The sequence below is a fragment of the Lepisosteus platostomus genome, chromosome 3, assembly GCF_059453375.1.
Source record: "Lepisosteus platostomus isolate fLepPlt1 chromosome 3, fLepPlt1.hap1, whole genome shotgun sequence".
Taxonomy (NCBI): Eukaryota; Metazoa; Chordata; class Actinopteri; order Semionotiformes; family Lepisosteidae; genus Lepisosteus; species Lepisosteus platostomus.
The window spans coordinates 51246400-51263830 of NC_142613.1; the positions used below are offsets into that span (position 1 = coordinate 51246400).

Here is a 17431-nt window from a genome sequence, read left to right on the forward strand (position 1 = left end):
GATATAATTAAACACCCTGTGTTTTAGGGAAGGTGCCTTGAACCCCGGTCCTGGAGAGCCCCAGTATATTGCGTCTCATAGGCACCTGTTTCTAAAGACTGACAACACCTGTAAGCTATTGATGAATCAGGAAGAGTCCTTGAGCAGCTCTGGTCCTCGAGCGCTGAAAAGCACTTGCTGATGCTTGTCCCTCTGAACTGAATTGATCTCTGAATTACTTTACTTACATTCACATGTTAATTTAATCCCAGTGGAATTGTTCCAGATCTTTACAAATTGATGATTTGAGATGACGTGACCTACAAAACCTTCGGCATTGGGGCTCCTCCTGAGCAGGGCTGGAGACCCCTGGACTGTGTGTACTGGGGCTCCCGGGGCCCAGGGATCGAGACCCTGGACTGAGTGTTCTGGGGCTCCCTGGGGCCAGGGATCGAGACCCCTGGACTGACTGTACTGGGGCTCAGGGCTCAGGGATCGAGACCCCTGGACTGAGTATACTGGGGCTCAGGGATCGAGACCCCTGGACTGAGTATACTGGGGCTCAGGGCTCAGGGATCGAGACCCCTGGACTGACTGTACTGGGGCTCAGGGCTCAGGGATCGAGACCCTGGACTGAGTATACTGGGGCCCAGGGATCGAGACCCCTGGACTGAGTATACTGGGGCTCAGGGCTCAGGGATCGAGACCCCTGGACTGACTGTACTGGGGCTCAGGGCTCAGGGATCGAGACCCTGGACTGAGTATACTGGGGCCCAGGGATCGAGACCCTGGACTGACCGTACTGGGGCTCAGGGCTCAGGGATCGAGACCCCTGGACTGACCGTACTGGGGCTCAGGGCTCAGGGATCGAGACCCCTGGACTGACCGTACTGGGGCTCAGGGATCGAGACCCCTGGACTGACCGCACTGGGGCTCCCAGGGACCAGAGATCAAGACCCCTGGACTGACTGTACTGGGGCTCCCCGGGGCCCAGGGGTAGAGACCCTGCGGTCCAAATTGGTTTAATTAAAGTGCCAGATGTCAGGCGAGGAGCTGTGCCTCTGCTGCCTGCAGGCCCCTGATCAGACCGCACAGGAATCTCAGGTCCACCTAGTTTGCACGACCCAGTCTGGATTGCAGGCACCAGACTGTGCGAAGCAGCACAGCCCACTGGTCAGCTGTGAGCTGCTGGCAGTCTCTCCTCTCTGCCCTCTGTAAGACAGGAGTGGAAACGAGTCCTGCTGTGTGGTGCCGTGTTGAACCACTGGCTGGAACAGGACCCTCTGACAGCGCTGCTGCGAGGTTCCGATGTCAGGACTCAGGGCTGTTCGCCAGGCAGGCAAGAGCTCAGCTCCTGTCTGTGATCTCCTCCGGAGTGGTCCGTCTGGATGGACAGAGGCTGGCTGCTACGTGTCTCTGAACACGCACCTGCAGTAATGGATACCAGCACAGCATGTGATCGGGCATAATTAGATTACCAGGAGCCTTTTGGGGAGGGAAAAGAGTAATTCTTCACTTGAGAGCTCAAGACGCAAGTAATGTGTGTGTAATGGACTGAACGTGCTCAACACTAGTCCAGGTCTGCCTGTGTCCAGTTTCTCTGTCCAGGCTGTGGTCACTGCCTCGACTTCGTCAGGCGCTGTTGCTCTGTGCTATTTCTTACACTGGTCAGATACTCAGCTCTTGTGTGTTGTGTGTTTAGGGTCCTGCATCATTCCAGTTTGTGTTGTGTTGTGTGTGTCCCAGTGGGTGAGGTGGTGTTGTGATGTGGTTGATTTTGATTCGTGTTGCTCTAGCAGGGCTGTCCTGAGGCTGGGTGGTGTCAGTGAGCCTCAGGACCAGCTGGCTGAGGGGGCTCTTCTCTGGGCTCAGCAGGGCCTTGTGGTCATAGGAATTGATTTTCATGTGTAACCAATATTTGATTGTTTTCTATATTCTGATTAGTAATAGGTAATGGCCTATTTCAGCCATGCACATATTGTTAGGTGTTTTTCTCTGCACATAGAGGATGTTCCTACAGATCTCCATGTGCAGAGTTTCTGTGGGGTGTTTGTCCCATTGAGTGTACTTCTGGTCTGTGAGGGGACCCCACACTTCACTGCCGTATAGGGCAATGGGTTGGATTACACTTTCAAATATTTGGAGGCAGATTCTTGTTGGTGGGTTGATGTTAAAGAGCCTCCTTCCTATTGCGTAGAATGCCCTGAGTGCCTTCTCTCTCAGTGCCTTCACTGCCAGGTCAAAACTTCCAGATGAGCTGATTGTCAGCCCAAGGTGTGTGTAGCTGGTTGTGTGTTCCAGTGTGTTCTTGTTCAGTATGAACTGGTACTGTACCTATTTCCCTGAGCTTGGGCTTAGTTCTGGAAAATCATAACTCTGGTCTTATCCACATTGACTGGCAGTGTCCAGGTCTGACAGTACTGCTCCAGCAGTGCCAGGTTCTGCTGCAGCCCCTGTTCTGGGTCCAGATGGGCTGGCAGTGCCCAGGTCTGACAATACTGCTCCAGAAGTGCCAGGTTCTGCTGCAGCCCCTGTCCTGTGGGCGACAGCAGTATCAGGTCATCTGTGTAGAGCAGGAACTTGATCTGTCTGTCATGTAGTGTGAGAACAGGAGCTGCAGACTGCTCCAACATTCCTGCTAATTAGTTGATATAAATATTGAACAGTGTTGGGCTCAGGCTGCAGCCCTGTCTCACCCCACGACCCTGAATGAATAATCTGTCCTTTTGTTTCCAATTTTCACTGCACATTTGTTCTCCGAGTACATTGATTTAATTAAAATGATGTAGTTACCCTCTTATGCCATTTTGGAGAAGTTGATAAAATTGTCGTTTGTGCCAGATAACGTCAAATAACGGTTGTCTATCAGTGTGCGTAGGGTGTGAATGTGATCGGGTGTACAGTTGTAGGAATGCACGGTGATCTGGTAAGAAGCCAATTTGTCTCTTACTCAGGACATTGTGTTCGGTAAGGAAGGCCAGTATTCGTGTGTTCAGGATACCTTCCCCAGGTTACTGTTCACACAGATGCCCCGGTAGTTGTTGGGATCGAGTCTGTCTCCACTCTTGTAGACGGGCCTGATCAGTCCTTGGTTCCAGGCCTCGGGGAAACACGCAGCTCTCAGGGTGAGGCTGAAGAGTTGAGCAGGGCTTGCTGCAGCTCTGAGCTGCTGTGTCTCGGCATCGTCTTGAATCCTTCTTGACCGCAGGCTTTTTGTGGGTCGAGGGGCTTGAGCTTGTCCCGTAGCTCTGTGATCATGTTTGTGGTCTGTTGGTAGAGATTTTAAACGAGAGACTCAATCATTTTGGGCGGCCAGTTCTTCTGGTTTTGTTGAATTGAAATGATTCCATTTTTATTGATTTACTGACTCCTCGGTTTCTGAGCGTTTATGTGTGTGTTTCTTCTGCCTTTAGGGTGTGTTTGTAGTGAACCGAGTGGCCTTTTCTCGTTTATAACCTTTCTGAAAGACCTTATCATGGTTTCTTGGAAAAGCCTGGCAGGAGGTTTTCACAGGGCTGTTGTCACTGCAGGGCCAAGAATCTCTGCTCCTGTTCTGAAACTAATTGCGCTGTAAAAACAGATAAAGTAGTAAATATTTAGCGAGTGCATTCACATAACAGCGATCTACTGTGCAGCTTGACAATCAGGACTTTCACCGTGAGCTTCACTATGAATATATTTACTCTTCATATGCAATACACGTGTGAATATATATCAGGTATTTCCCTTAGACGATATCTGATTATTGATTTAGAAACGTATTTATTTCGACCTCAAACTTATTTATTGATGGGTTTTTTTTTTAAGTGTCAGAAAAGCGACAGTTTTTTTATGTGTTGCCGCTGTGGGAACACTGTAGTCCTTGCGTCGTGCCAATACAGCTCCTGCAGTTTGAAACAATCCCGCAGAAGGAGAGGGGGGTGGAGAGAGACAGACAGGCAAGGAGCGGGGTGTGGAGACGCAAGACGGATAGAGTAAACACCTGTAACAGTAGAAGAAAGCGACACCGGCGTGAACGTGGATCAGATAACAATTTCGGAGAATCAGCTCTTTCTGTGTATTGTACCCGCGCGGAGCGAAGGGCGCTCGCGGAGGGGATATAAGCAAGACCGCGCGCCGGCGATGACACTGCAGTTTCCACTCGGGGGGAGAGCGCGTGACTGCGCGGCGTGCGGGCGGACCGGCGGGGACCTGAGTTACCGTCACGGTCCCGGGAGGGCAGGATCGACAGGTCTCTCTTCGCGCGGCTGTTAATGGGAGCCCCGGGTCAGGCTCCGCTCAGCTCGCTGCACGCAACCGGTGGCGGCTTCAGACGTGCGCGTACGAGCCAGGTCCTTCACATCGCAAGCTGCGCCGAGTCCTCTCTCAGCAAGCAGCGCAGACTTAACGGTGAAAATGGGCCGGTACAGCGGGAAAACGTGCCGCCTGATTTTCATGCTGGTGCTGACTTTCGTGTTTTTCGTGGCCGAGATCGTGGCCGGTTACCTGGGCAACTCCATCGCGCTGGTGTCGGACTCCTTCAACATGCTGTCCGACCTGATGTCGCTGTGCGTCGGGCTGACCGCCGCCCGCGTGTCGCGCCGGCCCAGCTCGGGCCGCTGCACGTACGGGCTGCTCCGGGCGGAGGTGGTCGGGGCGCTGGCCAACGCCGTCTTCCTCGGCGCCCTTTGCTTCTCCATCACCGTGGAGGCCGTGAAGAGGCTGGTGAGCCCGGAGAGGATCGACGACCCGAAGCTGGTGCTGATCGTGGGGGCGCTGGGGCTGGCCGTCAACATCGTCGGGCTGCTCATCTTCCAGGACTGCGGCGGGTGCGCCAGGAGGAAGAGGAAGAGAGGGAGCTCGGCGCGGGAGAAGGAGGACGCGCACGGCGGAGCAGGTGCCTCTCAAAGCCTCTTTAAGTCACTTGGCGGCGTGGGAGAGCCCGCTCTCCAGTGCCGGCCCAGGCACGTAGGGACTGATCCGGGGTACCGCGCCGCTAATTCTAGGCGCTCCCGAGACTCCAGACAGCTAAGCTCGGCAAAAATCATCATAATAGTTAATAATCCTAATAATAATAATATACAGTAATAACAATTTACTCTCTTGTGTAACATTACGCACAGACTCGCTTGTCGCCAGCGGGACGCAGACGTGAGTTATCTCATGAGGTCGATAGCAACTTCATTTCAACATTCTCTTGGACAGAAAAAGGAACATAGATAGTTTACTGCTGTCGCTGGTTCTGTGCTCCAGCTGCTAGGTTTCTCAAGCAGGGGGGCAGTGGAGGGCCTGTGACTGTGCTGTTAGTGCTGGAGACCAGTTGAGAAGGGTCCCCAGAGATACGAAGCACATCGCGCTCTGATTAACTACAGATGAGACACCTGGTGCCTGGCTATGCACACCTTCACACTCAGGACAGAACAAATCACAAGGGGTTCTTTTTAATGAGCCCACAGTACATGAGAGGGAAACACTGCCAGTACAGTAGATCAGTCCTGTTACAATAGGAGCTACAGTCCCAGTACAGTAGAACAGTCCTGTTACAATAGGGGCTACAGTCCCAGTACAGTAGAACAGTCCTGTTACAATAGGAGCTACAGTCCCAGTACAGTAGAACAGTCCTGTTACAATAGGGGCTACAGTCCCAGTACAGTAGATCAGTCCTGTTACAATAGGAGCTACAGTCCCAGTACAGTAGAACAGTCCTGTTACAATAGGGGCTACAGTCCCAGTACAGTAGATCAGTCCTGTTACAATAGGAGCTACAGTCCCAGTACGGTAGATCAGTCCTGTTACAATAGGAGCTACAGTCCCAGTACAGTAGATCAGTCCTGTTACAACAGGAGCTACAGTCCCAGTACAGTAGATCAGTCCTGTTACAATAGGGGCTACAGTCCCAGTACAGTAGAACAGTCCTGTTACAATAGGAGCTACAGTCCCAGTACAGTAGAACAGTCCTGTTACAATAGGGGCTACAGTCCCAGTACAGTAGAACAGTCCTGTTACAATAGGGGCTACAGTCCCAGTACAGTAGATCAGTCCTGTTACAATAGGAGCTACAGTCCCAGTACGGTAGATCAGTCCTGTTACAATAGGAGCTACAGTCCCAGTACGGTAGATCAGTCCTGTTACAACAGGAGCTACAGTCCCAGTACGGTAGATCAGTCCTGTTACAATAGGAGCTACAGTCCCAGTACAGTAGAACAGTCCTGTTACAATAGGAGCTACAGTCCCAGTGTGGTAGAACAGTCCTGTTACAATAGGAGCTACAGTCCCAGTACGGTAGAACAGTCCTGTTACAATAGGGGCTACAGTCCCAGTACAGTAGAACAGTCCTGTTACAATAGGAGCTACAGTCCCAGTGCAGTAGAACAGTCCTGTTACAATAGGAGCTACAGTCCCAGTACAGTAGATCAGTCCTGTTACAATAGGGGCTACAGTCCCAGTTCAGTAGAACTGTCCTGTTACAATAGGGGCTACAGTCCCAGTACAGTAGAACAGTCCTGTTACAATAGGAGCTACAGTCCCAGTACAGTAGAACAGTCCTGTCCTATATATTCTGTGTATATCACCCTGCAACTCACAACTGGCAACCCACTGAAGCTCAGCAGGTGTGAGCCTGGTCAGTCCCTGGATGGGAGACCTCCTGGAAAAACTAAGGTTGCTGCTGGAAGAGGTGTTAGTGGGGCCAGCAGGGGGCGCTCACCCTGCGGTCCATGTGGGTCCTAATCCCCCAGTATAGTGACGGGGACACTATACTGTAAAACAGGCGCCGTCCTTTGGATGAGACATAAAACCGAGGTCCTGACTCTCTGTGGTCATTAAAAATCCCAGGGCGTTTCTCGAAAATAGTAGGGGTGTAACCCCAGCGTCCTGGCCAAATTTCCCATTGGCCCTTACCAATCATGGCCTCCTAATAATCCCCCTCTATGAACTGGCTTCATCACTCTGCTCTCCTCCCCACTGAAGGCTGATGTGTGGGGAGTGCACTGGTGCACTATGGCTGCCGTCGCATCATCCAGGTGGGGCTGCACATTGGTGGTGGTGGAGGGGAGACCCCATTACCTGTAAAGCGCTTTGAGTGGAGTGTCCAGAAAAGCGGTATATAAGTGTAAGCAATTATTATTATTATTATTATTATTACAGTAGATCAGTCCTGTTACAATAGGGGCTACAGTCCCAGTACAGTAGAACAGTCCTGTTACAACTGGGTTGTTGTAACAGTAACAGTTACAGTAATTTTCACATCTACAAGTGTCTTTGACAATACAGTCAGTTTGAATGTGTTTCTGTCCAGCTGTCAGTAAGAATGTGGTTTCTGATCTGCTCATTATGCTTTGTCTCTTTAAATCCAGCCTCCCCCCATGTGACCACTGTGCCATGTGACTCTCACAGCATGACAGCGCTCGCTGTGCACCTGTTGTTGCCATGGTGACAGCACTGCAGTGTGTTCCTGGCTCTGGTAGCGTTCTGAGCCACTTCCTGCTGTGGGTAGTCAGAGGTTGACACTTAATTGATTAGTGGTCAGTAATAATGCCTTGAAGCATGCTTTAAATTTTTTCCCTGAATTAATGGAATCGAGGCTCCCTGGGACCAAGGATGATCTCGCTGGACTGGGGCTCCAGTCTGTCTCATTTTCGGAAGTGATACCAACAGCAGATCATTAATCAAATCAAGAGTCCCAGGTCCAGATTCTGATGTTGTGCACCAAGTCTGTGAGGCTCCTGACAAACCGGTGTGGACATCCAGCCCTGCACCTCTTTATTTCACTGTTTCAGTTCTCCTTCTGACTGGACACTTCCTCTTCTGCAGAGGTGTCATGTGTCTGCCAGAAGGGAGTGTCGCAGGGTCACACGCTCACAGGAAAGTACGGGCACATCACATTTTACTTAGGAAGAGAGAAAGGGATCTCCAGCTCTAGTCCTGCAGCCCCAGTCCAGTTACTCTTATAGGTCACCTGAATCACAGTCTCCAGCCCTGGTCCTGCAGTCCCAGTCCAGTTACTCTTATAGGTCACCTGAATCACAGTCTCCAGCCCTGGTCCTGCAGCCCCAGTCCAGTTACTCTTATAGGTCACCTGAATCAGAGTCTCCAGCCCTGGTCCTGCAGCCCCAGTCCAGTTACTCTTATAGGTCACCTGAATCACAGTCTCCAGCCCTGGATCTAGGGAGCTACGACCCAGGACTGGAAATCCCTGGACACTGGATTTGGGATCCCAGGGCTGGAGACCTTTGGATTCGTTGGACTGGGGCTTCCTAGCACCAGAGTTGGAGACCCTCTTATCCTGGAGTTCAGTGTGAGCCTGTGGAGTGTGTGGTGAAGCTCAGAGTCTCCTCCAGCAGCCCAGAAGTACCTGCTTTAGACTGGAGGAACAGGCCTGAGCTGGGACAGGGAAGGAAATAATAAGTCCTTTTAGCTAATCAGGAGCTCAGTTGAGAAGACCCTTGAGCACCTTAATTCTACATCACTCACATCTGGGAACACAACAGGACACACAGAAGCAGAAAGATGTTTTTGTTTCCCACCCATGCAAGCTTGCACAGCCCCAACGCGGTTTCCGTCCTGCACCCACCACTCTTGGCGTGCCGCAGCGCCTCCTGACCTCAGGTGGGGTGAGTCGCTGGGCTGGGGCAGTGAGTCAGAATGGGAGGGGTCAGTGAAGCAGAGGGGCACTCAGGGCAGAGAGCTTGTGCAGAACGGGACACAGTTGATAAGAGGGGAGGATTGCTTGCAGAAATGGAAACTGCAAGTGATGTTATCTGCTGTGCTGCCTGAGAGACTCTCTCATGCATGGAGAGATAAGGAGCTATTTCTGGAGGTGGGAGGGGTGTTGGGGAGAAAGGTGAAGTAAAGTCACAGTGTATCTGAGGTAACTGCATTCTTCTCCTACCTTCAATTTATTGTCGTGCCGCTTGATTTATATTCAAGAGGAGTGAGCAGTGGTACCTCAGTCCTTCTGCTCAGTGACACACACAGGGAGACACACACAGCCAGTCAGGGACACAGCCTGGACTTGAACCAGGAACCTCCCGAGAGCAGGGGGTGTATACTGGGCCTTCATTCTCATCCCAGAGCACAGGGGAGTGCAGGGTGACACGCTTAGACTGTCAGGAGCTGAGCCAGGGGCTGCACTGGGAACCCTCTGATTGTAAGGGGTTCACCTCACCCACTGAACCACAGCTTCCACTGTCAGAAAGAGCAGTCAGGTTTGACCTCAGGGCAGATCAAATATAATCCTGGTCATCTCTCTCTTTGCTCTTGTGTTTGGTGCCTCAGTATGGGGGCTGTCTGCTCCATCTTTGTTTTGACAGAGCATTAAGATGCACGTGTCTGTGTGCCTGTCTCTCTTTTTACCTGTCTACCTGTGCTGCTGTCTTTTTTGCTTGTCTGTGTGTGCTCCTGTGCGCCAGTCCATCTGTGTGCCTGTCTCTCTGTCTCCCTTTCTGGCTTTTCACCTGTCTATTTCTGTGTGCCTGTCTCTCTGTCTCCCTTTCTGGTTTTTCACCAGTCGGTCTATTTCTGTGTGCCTGTCTCTCTGTCTGTGACCCGTCTGCCTGACGAGGGAACTGAGCCTGTGGCGTTTCTCTTGTAGACCTTGTACACACACCGCCTGTCTTGTCGGTATACAGGTGCCCCAGTGCTGACCGGCAGCACCCCAGACCAGGAGGGCAATGTGAAGGAGGACAGCCAGCCCCTCAACATCCGAGGTGCAGTAACCCCTCCGCCCCCAGCACCCCAACTCTGCTGACCCCATCACAACATCACCTGCACTTCCTGCCCCTCTCTACGGGGTGTTTGTCCCAGTTAGTGTAATCCTGGTCTGTGTGGGGACCCCACACTTCACTGCTGTATAGAGCAATGGGTTGGATTCCACCTTCAAATGTTCCCGGGCAGATCTCTGTGGGGGGGTTGATGCTGTAGAGCCTCCTTCTCCTTCAGTGTGCTCACTGCCAGGTTGAATCTCTCTCTCTCAGGAGTGTTGCTCCATGTGCTGGGTGATGCCCTGGGTTCGGTGGTGGTGGTGGTGGCCTCTGCCATCTTTTTCGCGCTGCCCCTGCCCCCTGAGGCCCCCTGTAACTGGCAGTGCTACGTGGACCCCAGCCTCACCATCGTCATGGTGATCATCATCCTGTCGTCCGCGGCGCCCCTCGTCAAGGAGACCGGCTCCATCCTGCTGCAGATGGTCCCCCAGGGCCTGGCGGTCCACGGCATCGGTGAGCCCCCAGCCCCACACTGGGGGGCAGTGTTCAGTGCTCCCCGCCGGCCAGCGCACACATGCAGACCAATAGGGCCAGTACTGGCACACAAACAGCACGAAACTAAGTTCAAAGACAATAAATACTGTTTTCACAGGAAAGCTCACGATTTGTGTCGCTGGTACAGTTTTCACACACAAGTGTAAAATCCCTCACTGTCAATCCGTGGGGAGGTTCTGGCACTTTGAGGGCTGTCTTGGTGCAATCAACACCTTTTTGTCAGGAAAAAGGTCAAAACTACCCGCGGCGTACGAGGTAAAACAGGTTGCAAAACTAACATTTCAGGGCATGGCGCTGTTAGGAAACTGTTACGGGTCTTTTTGAAAGGTGGAAGGCTTTCAAAATGGAAAGCCCACCATTTCTCAAGGGACACTGACACCTCAACCTTTCGCTAGCTTGAAAACGTCATGCATGCACAGCCCGTGTTGCTGAGTCTGGGCTGTACATGCGAGAACTGGCATCAGATTGCCTTGGCCCAGTGTTTTCTTTCCTGAGCTAGGGAAAGCAAGGGCAACGATCACACTAGTCAGACGTGCAGAGCAACTGATTCATTTTAGATACGATATTGCAGTATTCAAATGTTATTAATCAAATTGCGATATTGTTAATATCACTGACATTGAAAAGTATAAATGGCACACAGATCTGTAAGAACGGGTGTGTGCCCTATAGTGCAAGTGGTCCATCTGACTGGTCGTTCTCCGTGTTAATCCATCAGAAAGAGCATTCGAGTCCAGCTGAATGAGGAAGTGTGTGAGTAAAGCATCGATAGTGATCAGTACTAATCACATCCATCCTGTACTTGTACAGTATTGATCCTATTCCAATCCTGTACTCATTCTGATCCTGATTCAGAGCTGAACCACTGCGTGTGCAGTACTGATCCTGTACTCATACAGTATTGATTCAGGACTGACCCAATACTTGTACAGTATTGATCCAGTTCTGATCCTGTACTCATACAGTATTGATTCAGGACTGACCCAATACTTGTACAGTATTGATCCAGTTCTGATCCTGTACTCATACAGTATTGATTCAGGACTGACCCAATACTTGTACAGTATTGCTCCTGTTCTGATCCTGTACTCATACACTGTTGACCCAGAACTCCTCCTGTACTGGTTGAGCACTGGTACCAGTACAGATCTCCCAGAGTCTTCGGTCCGCGGGGCTAAGACACGGATCTGCCCCTGTCTCTGGGCTCTGTGTGTGTGGTTGTGTCCTGATGCCCCCTCTCCCTCTGTGTCTCTCTCTGCCCAGCGGACGCCCTGGACAAGCTGCCGGGGGTCCAGGGGGTCCGCGAGCTGCACATCTGGGAGCTGGCCCGCGGGCACAACGTGGCCACGCTGCACGTGAGCTGCGCGGACTCGCAGGCCTTCGCCGGCGTCTCGCAGCGCGTCCGCGAGCTCTTCCGCGCCGCGGGGGTGCGCTCCGTCACCATCCAGCCCGAGTTCAGCGGTGGCGCCCCCTGCCTGCCGGCCGAGCCCAGCGCCGCTTGCAACGGGCGCCTGAGCGCCAGCGCCGCGGTGCCCCGGGCGGCGGGGCAGCGGGACGCGGAGGCAGGAGGGGCCGAGGGCGGCACCGGCACCAGCAGCTGCCTGGAGAGCACCCAGTTCTGAAGCCCCTGACCCGGGCCGAGGACACAGGCCCTGGGGGCGAGGAGGAAGCCTTCCGGCCTGCAGCCATATCATCCTGCGGCTCACAACTCACAACTGGCAGCCCACTGAAGCTCAGCAGGTGTGAGCCTGGCCAGTACCTGGATGGGAGACCTCCTGGGAAAAACTAAGGTTGCTGCTGGAAGAGGTGTAAGTGGGGCCAGCAGGGGGCGCTCACCCTGCGGTCCATGTGGGTCCTAATACCCCAGTATAGTGACGGGTCATTAAAAATCCCAGGGCATTTCTTGAAAAGAGTAGGGGTGTAACCCCGGCGTCCTGGCCAATTTTCCCATTGACCCTCACCAATCATGGCCTCCTAATAATCCCCCCCTATGAACTGGCTTCATTATTCTGTTCTCCTCCCCACTGAGAGCTGGTGTGTGGTGAGTGTACTGGCGCACTATGGCTGCCGTCACATCATCCAGGTGGGGCTGCACATTGGTGGTGGTGGAGGGGATCCCCATTACCTGTAAAGTGCTTTGAGTGGAGTGTCCAGAAAAGCGCTATATAAGTATAAGTAATTATTATTATTATTATTAAATTATTCTACTGCTGGGACCATTCCAGGTTGAGTTTAGAGAAGCAAAACCTCAGATTACTGCTGGGACCAATCCTGACCGATTATAGAGAAGCAAAACCTCAGATTACTGCTGGGACCAGTCCTGACCGATTATAGAGAAGCAAAACCTCAGATTTCTGCTGGGACCAATCCTGACCGATTATAGAGAAGCAAAACCTCAGATTACAGCTGGGACCAGTCCTGACCGATTATAGAGAAGCAAAACCTCAGATTACTGCTGGGACCAGTCCTGACCGATTATAGAGAAGCAAAACCTCACCCTCTCCTGGAATTTGCACCACTGGCAGGACATGGGGGCGAAGGGTTAATATAAAGCCAGAGAGCCTGCAGTACCGGTGGAGCCCACACGGGGGCGCTGCTGGCCTCTGTTGGGAGCGCTGTCCATACCAGCGTTTCTCAGTGCTGGTCCTGGAATAGCCCCACCTTCCAAATGAGCTCTTAATTATGTACAACGATTGAATCCTGAATTGAACCTGTTGTTTTGAATTTTGAAGGTTTTTTTTCACACTCAGGTCTTCGTTTCAGAAATATCTTTTACTTCTATCATTGCCAAGAAGTGAGGCATAAATCTTTTTGAGATGCAGGAATGGTAAAACGTCTCTCCTCCAGTGCCCCAGGCTGTTCCTAACTGGGCACGTATGGAATATGGGGAGAGGCTGCTGGGAATTCTGTGTGAAAGCGTGTGGTGGTGACGTTGTCATGCTCTTAGTGATTTAACAATAAGCTAGAAAGTGAGAGTGAAGAGCAGCAGCAGCCAGCAGGCGGGGAGATTTGTCTGGGAGCTGTCCGACGTGCTGGACTCGGTGCTGTATCGTCTGTCTGTTGCAGATATTCACAGGTCAATGTGCAACTACACAACCTGTTCTAGTGATCTGGGTGGGGAAGGAGGAGGGGTCTGTGCACTGGGGTGTGTGCATGTGTAGTTCTGTGCGTACGTGAGGCTGTGTGTGTGTGTGCCTGAGTGAGTGTGTCTGCATGTGGGCTTATGTGTGTCTGACCGTGTGTGTGCGTGAGTGTGAGTGTGTCTGCACGTGTGTGTCTGACCGTGTGTGTGCGTGTCTGAACGTGAGTGTGAGTGTGTCTGCACGTGGGTGTGTGACTGTGTGTCTGACCGTGTGTGTGCGTGAGTGTGTGTGTCTGAACATGTATGTGCATGAGTGTGAGTGTGTCTGCACGTGGGTGTGTGCACGAGTGTGAGTGTGTCTGCACGTGGGTGTGTGCGCGAGTGTGAGTGTGTCTGCACGCGAGTGTGAGTGTGTCTGCACGTGGGTGTGTGCGCGAGTGTGAGTGTGTCTGCACGTGGGTGTGTGCGCGAGTGTGAGTGTGTCTGCACGTGGGTGTGTGCGCGAGGGTGGGGGCAGAGCTTCTGGCTGCTATTTCTCTCCGCCGGGCTGTTTTGCAGAGATAATATTGTTTGTTCCTTAGTTTGCGTTTGTGCTCTGGGAGCTGGAAGCTTGTGTCACAGTGCAGGTTTCTGGTTTGCTGCTGTTTGTTAACCTCAGAACTGTAGTCAAGGAGAGCACCCCATGCTGCGTGCATGGTATATTGGGGTACACGTAGCGGTTGAAGGGGGAGACGTGTGTCACTGTCACTGGCCTCAGCTGCTGCTCGATTGTAAATCCAGGTGACTCCTCAGTAGGGAGTCGATATCCAGGATCAGAGATATCAGCGGCCAGCCTACTGGACTCCTCTTCAGTAGGGAGTCGATATTGCGGATCAGGGATATCATCGGCTCCTGGTGGTCTGGAACGGGCTGTCCTAGCCCCCTCGCTCAGGGCTGTGCTCTCGGCCCCGTGGGGACACAGCGCCGCTCCCTGGACACCATCACTCCAGCTGCGGGGGAAGTCTCAACAGGGTGATGCACTTCTGTACACACTCGGAGCCCTGATCCCCGTTTCTCTCGACTTCTGGCTCCAGTTGGAAGTGTATTCGAAAGCTCTGCTGGAGCCTCTGGGTCCGAAGAGGCGGGCCAGGACCACAGGCACTTCCTGCTCCTCTCCCCACCGCGCTGAGATCAGACTTCATCTTCACCCTTTATCACAGCACAGAACCCCCAAAAAAACCTCAAGCCCCTCGCTTAGAGCTCGGGCTCTGTTGGGCTGTGAAAGTTTCCAAATACACAGAAACATAATCTTCATTACTTCATCATCTTTTCTAGGCTGGGGTCCAAAATCCAGGTCAGACTACGGTTACTCTCACACCTGAAGAAGGCTCCAGGGCCGAAACGTTGTTTTCTTTCTTCTCTTTTCAGCATGGAATAAACCTATTGTTCCTTTGCAAACTACAGTTACTTCCTGCTAACCTGCAGGACTTCCTCCCAATTCCCTCACTAGACTCCAGTCCCCCTCAGCCCCTGACAGGAAGCCTTTTTTAACTGAGAAAACTGCTACAGCACAGGCAGGGGGGCTGGGCTGGGACTCACTTCCTGTTCTGGCAGCTGAGGATTCTGGAACTTGTAGTTTTCAGGACAACTCTCCTCCCTGCTTGTCTTAGTGGGCCACTAGGAATATAAGGAACAAGCAATAGGTTTAGTCCATGCTGAAAAAAGGAAGAAAGCTACCCAACTGAACTACACTAGGAATATATCCACCCAGCATTACTCTTCTCTGCTTAAAAAAAAAATCTAACAGATACCACTGAATTTGCAAATTACCATCCTATTTCTCATCTTCCCTACAAAGATCTTGGTTAACCAATCTGCCATTCAATTACAATCTCATTTGTCCTCAGATGACCTCTGTGAGCAGTTTCAGTCTGTTTCAGACCAGCCCACAGTACAGAGACAGCCTTGGTGTCATTTTTAAATGACCACTATTAAACGTGGACACTGGCTTGTGTTCTCAATTGGTAGTTATAGAGCTGACAGCTGCGTTTGACACCATGGACCATCACACCCTGCTAGATCGACTTCAATCCTGTTCATGTTTGAGTAAACGGCTTTGAAACTAGTTTCAGTGTTATTTGTTACTGTTAATCACTATACGTCCAAAATTGTCCCAGCACTCTTCAGGTGCCCCCCCAGGCTCCATCCTAGAACTCATTCTGTTTTTAATTTAATGAAATAATTCCTTTAATCCATTTACACCCATTAGGCAGTTCTGTTGGCAAAAAAGAGTGGCTGCTTTCATTTTTACGCTGACAATGTTCAACTTTATATCTCTAGTACATGTGACGTCTCAATTATGTCAAATTATTAAAAAAACTCAGGCCTGGTGGAGCTCAAATTTCCCCCATTTAAATAGGACAAAAACTGAGGCAATGTGCGTGAATAACGGAAGATCCTCTCTTTTATTAAACTCCCTACAAGTTGGAACCAGTAGCCCCAGATTATGCCCTAATCTGGGGGTCTTGTTGGACCCGCAGCGCTGTTGTGAGACACAAACAGCAGCCAGCTGTGAGTGTCTCCTCAGAAACACTGGCCACATTCGCTCTGTGCTTGGCGACGCTGCTGCAGAGCCCCGATTCCTGCCTTCATTGCGTCTCGGCTGGATCACTGGAACAGTCCGTTCTCCCCCCAACAAACTTCACACGGCCCAAAACTCTTTACGCGTTCAACCAACCCCGACACGCCTTCACTAACTCCTCTTCCTCCCAAAAAAAGCCCTTCACACCAAATCCCTGCCATGCTCCTCTCTCATCCCTCGCTGTGACCCAGCGGAGTCTTCTCACAGGTCTGCTGCAGCCGGCTGGCTCCCCCGCCCTGGAGCTCCCTCCCTGCCCATCGGAGAGCTGTCACTCTCCTACACGTTTAGATCAGGACGGAAGACTTCCTTTTCTCCTTTTTCCTTTTCTCTCCGTTTCTATTCAATCATGATGTTGATTTTTTCCTTTTTGTTTGTTTTTCCCTATAAAAGTTCCCCAGACACGGGGGCGTTTGTGAGCACTGAAATAAATCCTTATCCTTGTGATGTTGGGTTTCTCAGCGGAACGAAGTGTCTGGGTCTTGGCTGCTGTTTCTCACACACAGTTTCTGGAGACTGGCCTGCACTGACCCTGCGCTCATGGGCAGACACACGGTGCAGAAACTGCCCCCAGAATCTCTCATCGGCCCCCCCCAGGTCCGTTTTCTTTTCTCGTGAGCCCCCCTGTCTCGGCAGTTTTTGTTGCATAGAACTGTCTTTGAAACTGTTTGAAAAAGTCCATTAAAAAAATGCCCCAGAGAAACCATTTGCTCACGATGCTGTGCCACAGTGGGCACAGAGAATGGGAGCAGCTGAGCAATGAACAAGTACTTCTTCAGCTGACTGGGAGTGGGGAATGTTCTCCTCACTCTTGTTCAGTCCAGGTTTAGGGAAAAGAGGGACTGCCTCAGAATAGGTCCAGATCCCTGCGGGGCACTCGGAGGTCTAACGGTTTCAGGCTCTGAATCTTTTCTATAATTGCTAACTCGATTAGGATATCTCAGGATGTTCAAGCATTAGCATTACCCAGGAAAGTGAGTCATCTGAGGCTAAAAACCAGTGTCTCTGTGCTCAACGGCTTGTGCACTAGGGGGCAGCAGAGGACCAGAACACAGAACACCAGTGCCAGTGCTGCAGGACAGAGGCGTCTGACAGAGAGAGCCTGCCCTGATCCAACACTGACCAAGGCCAGCACACACCTTCTCACAACTCTTACCATTATTATGCTACAGTAATAGTTCAAGATTCCCCCTTTCACAGTGGTAGGCCATTTTTCAGCCATGACTAACAAGGTTAACTTGCTGTTGTTGCTTTAATTTGCTTTAATTTGCTTTAATTTGCCAGCAGCCATATCACTCTGCAACTCACAGCTGGCAGCCCACTGAAGCTAGGCAGGTGTGAGCCTGGTCAGTACCTGGATGGGAGACCTCCTGGGAAAAACTAAGGTTGCTGCTGGAAGAGGTGTTAGTGGGGCCAGCAGGGGGCGCTCACCCTGCGGTCCGTGTGGGTCCTAATGCCCCAGTATGGTGACAGAGACACTATACTGTAAACAGGCACCGTCCTTCGGATGAGACATAA

At 51.7% G+C, this 17431-nt stretch overlaps 1 protein-coding gene across 1 annotated transcript; it reads left to right on the top strand.

The window, feature by feature from the left end:
• The first annotated feature begins 3832 nt into the window (after positions 1–3832).
• slc30a10 (solute carrier family 30 member 10) lies at positions 3833–16380 on the top strand. The gene is made up of 4 exons (XM_088626033.1): positions 3833–4855; positions 9588–9665; positions 9933–10172; positions 11478–16380. Exons 1-4 carry the CDS (start codon positions 4375–4377, stop codon positions 11834–11836), a joined length of 1158 nt encoding a protein of 385 aa, XP_088482159.1. The 5' UTR covers positions 3833–4374; the 3' UTR covers positions 11837–16380.
• Positions 16381–17431: the final 1051 nt, after the last annotated feature.